General features: G+C 58.2%; 1 protein-coding gene across 1 annotated transcript in view; it reads right to left on the bottom strand.

Annotated features, from left to right (window-relative positions):
- The window catches only part of VDBG_07118 (predicted protein), a gene marked incomplete at both ends in the record, with an annotated part of 1513 nt that extends 859 nt beyond the window's left edge, over positions 1–654 (bottom strand). Inside the window, one exon of the mRNA XM_003002501.1 lies at positions 160–654. Within this exon, the coding sequence (XP_003002547.1) occupies positions 160–654 (495 nt within the window). The remainder of the gene's footprint in view (positions 1–159) is intronic.
- Positions 655–1348: the final 694 nt, after the last annotated feature.

A 1348-nucleotide genomic window follows, 5' to 3' on the forward strand; every position in this document is an offset into this window, starting at 1 on the left:
TCGACTGGATGCGTGCGAAGCGAAGAAGCCGCTCTGCATGAGTTGCTCATAGTTCCTAGTGATTTCCTCGCGGCTGGGCATCTTGCCATCGCTACCCATGTCGAGACCTGGAAAAGCAGCCATGCCTGCGGGTGTGGTTGTCTTGGAGTCGAGACTTACGGGTCGCTTAGTCCCGTTGGCGTTCCTGTCTCTCGAGAAGCTGAGCTTTTCCTTCAATCCGCCCCAGAAGCCCTTCTTGCCGCTGGTGCCAATGAAACTACCGGCCGCGCTGGCGGGTCGTTGGTCATATTGGTTTTGGGACTGCTGTTGCTGTTGCTGCTGTTGCTGTTGCTCTTGCTGATGTTGCTGCTGCTGCTGGACAGAGCCAGCAAGGGCCGAAGCGGCGCCGTGTCGGCCAGGATAGTCGAGGCGGATACGACGCTCAAAATCAGCTTCGGTGCCAATGAAGCTCAGAGGCGGGACAGCCGAGGCACGGTCATTCATAGAACCCTCCTGGAAGCGCGAGCCAGCCTTAGTGGGCGATCGCGGCGCCGAGCCCGAGCCGGAGCTTGAGCTGGAGTCATGCGACTTGTCCGCTCTGTTGAGGGGCTTCTTCGGGGAGAAGACAGGGTGGGAGTTGAGGGGGCCCGGTCGAGACCGGTCGGGTTGCGCCATGGTCGTGTGATGCTGGCGATCGTGCTGGCGGCGATGACGAAACTGAAAGGGGCTGGTGGTCAGCTTGAACGGCGTCGGCGGCATTGCAGGCATGGTGTAGCATTGAACAGAGAAAGCGATGGAAGAACAGGTAGCCCGCATGAGAAAGGATCGTGCCCGCAAAACAACAATGAAGCAATCAATGTACTGAGAGGACATACCTATAAGCGGCTGTTTTGTTTACGCGCGAGCTGGCGGTCGCATTGACGATGGATCGCGCCCAAGCTTCTTCCCCCACTTCAAAGCGAATCAAAGAATGCTGATGGGACCTGCGTGAGAAACGCAAGAGCAACGAGTAAATGCTGGCGGGCAAGGGAATGGATGAGGCGAGAAAAAAGAAGACGAAGACCAGAAGCACTCTTGGTGGTTTCGTCGTATCGTGCGTGTTGTGTCTTGTCTGGGGAGGGGGAGCGGGTCAAAGAGCAATAACACACGGCGGTTTCTCCTTCTCTCCTTGTCCTTCGTGGGTTTGCTGGAGTTTGTTGCTTCTCCTGCCCGTTAGCGGGCAGACCGTTGCGGTAGCGGCAGGAACGACGCGGTACAAGGGGGGGGGGGAGGGGGCACTTGACAGCCAAGTCGTTGCTCCGGTCGACGCGCTTGGACAAAACAGTCAGGATCGGCCCAGGAACGCGTCCCGCACACTACGCTCCATCAG

Source organism: Verticillium alfalfae, genomic scaffold, assembly GCF_000150825.1.
Source record: "Verticillium alfalfae VaMs.102 supercont1.9 genomic scaffold, whole genome shotgun sequence".
In the NCBI taxonomy this organism is placed as follows: Eukaryota; Fungi; Ascomycota; class Sordariomycetes; order Glomerellales; family Plectosphaerellaceae; genus Verticillium; species Verticillium alfalfae.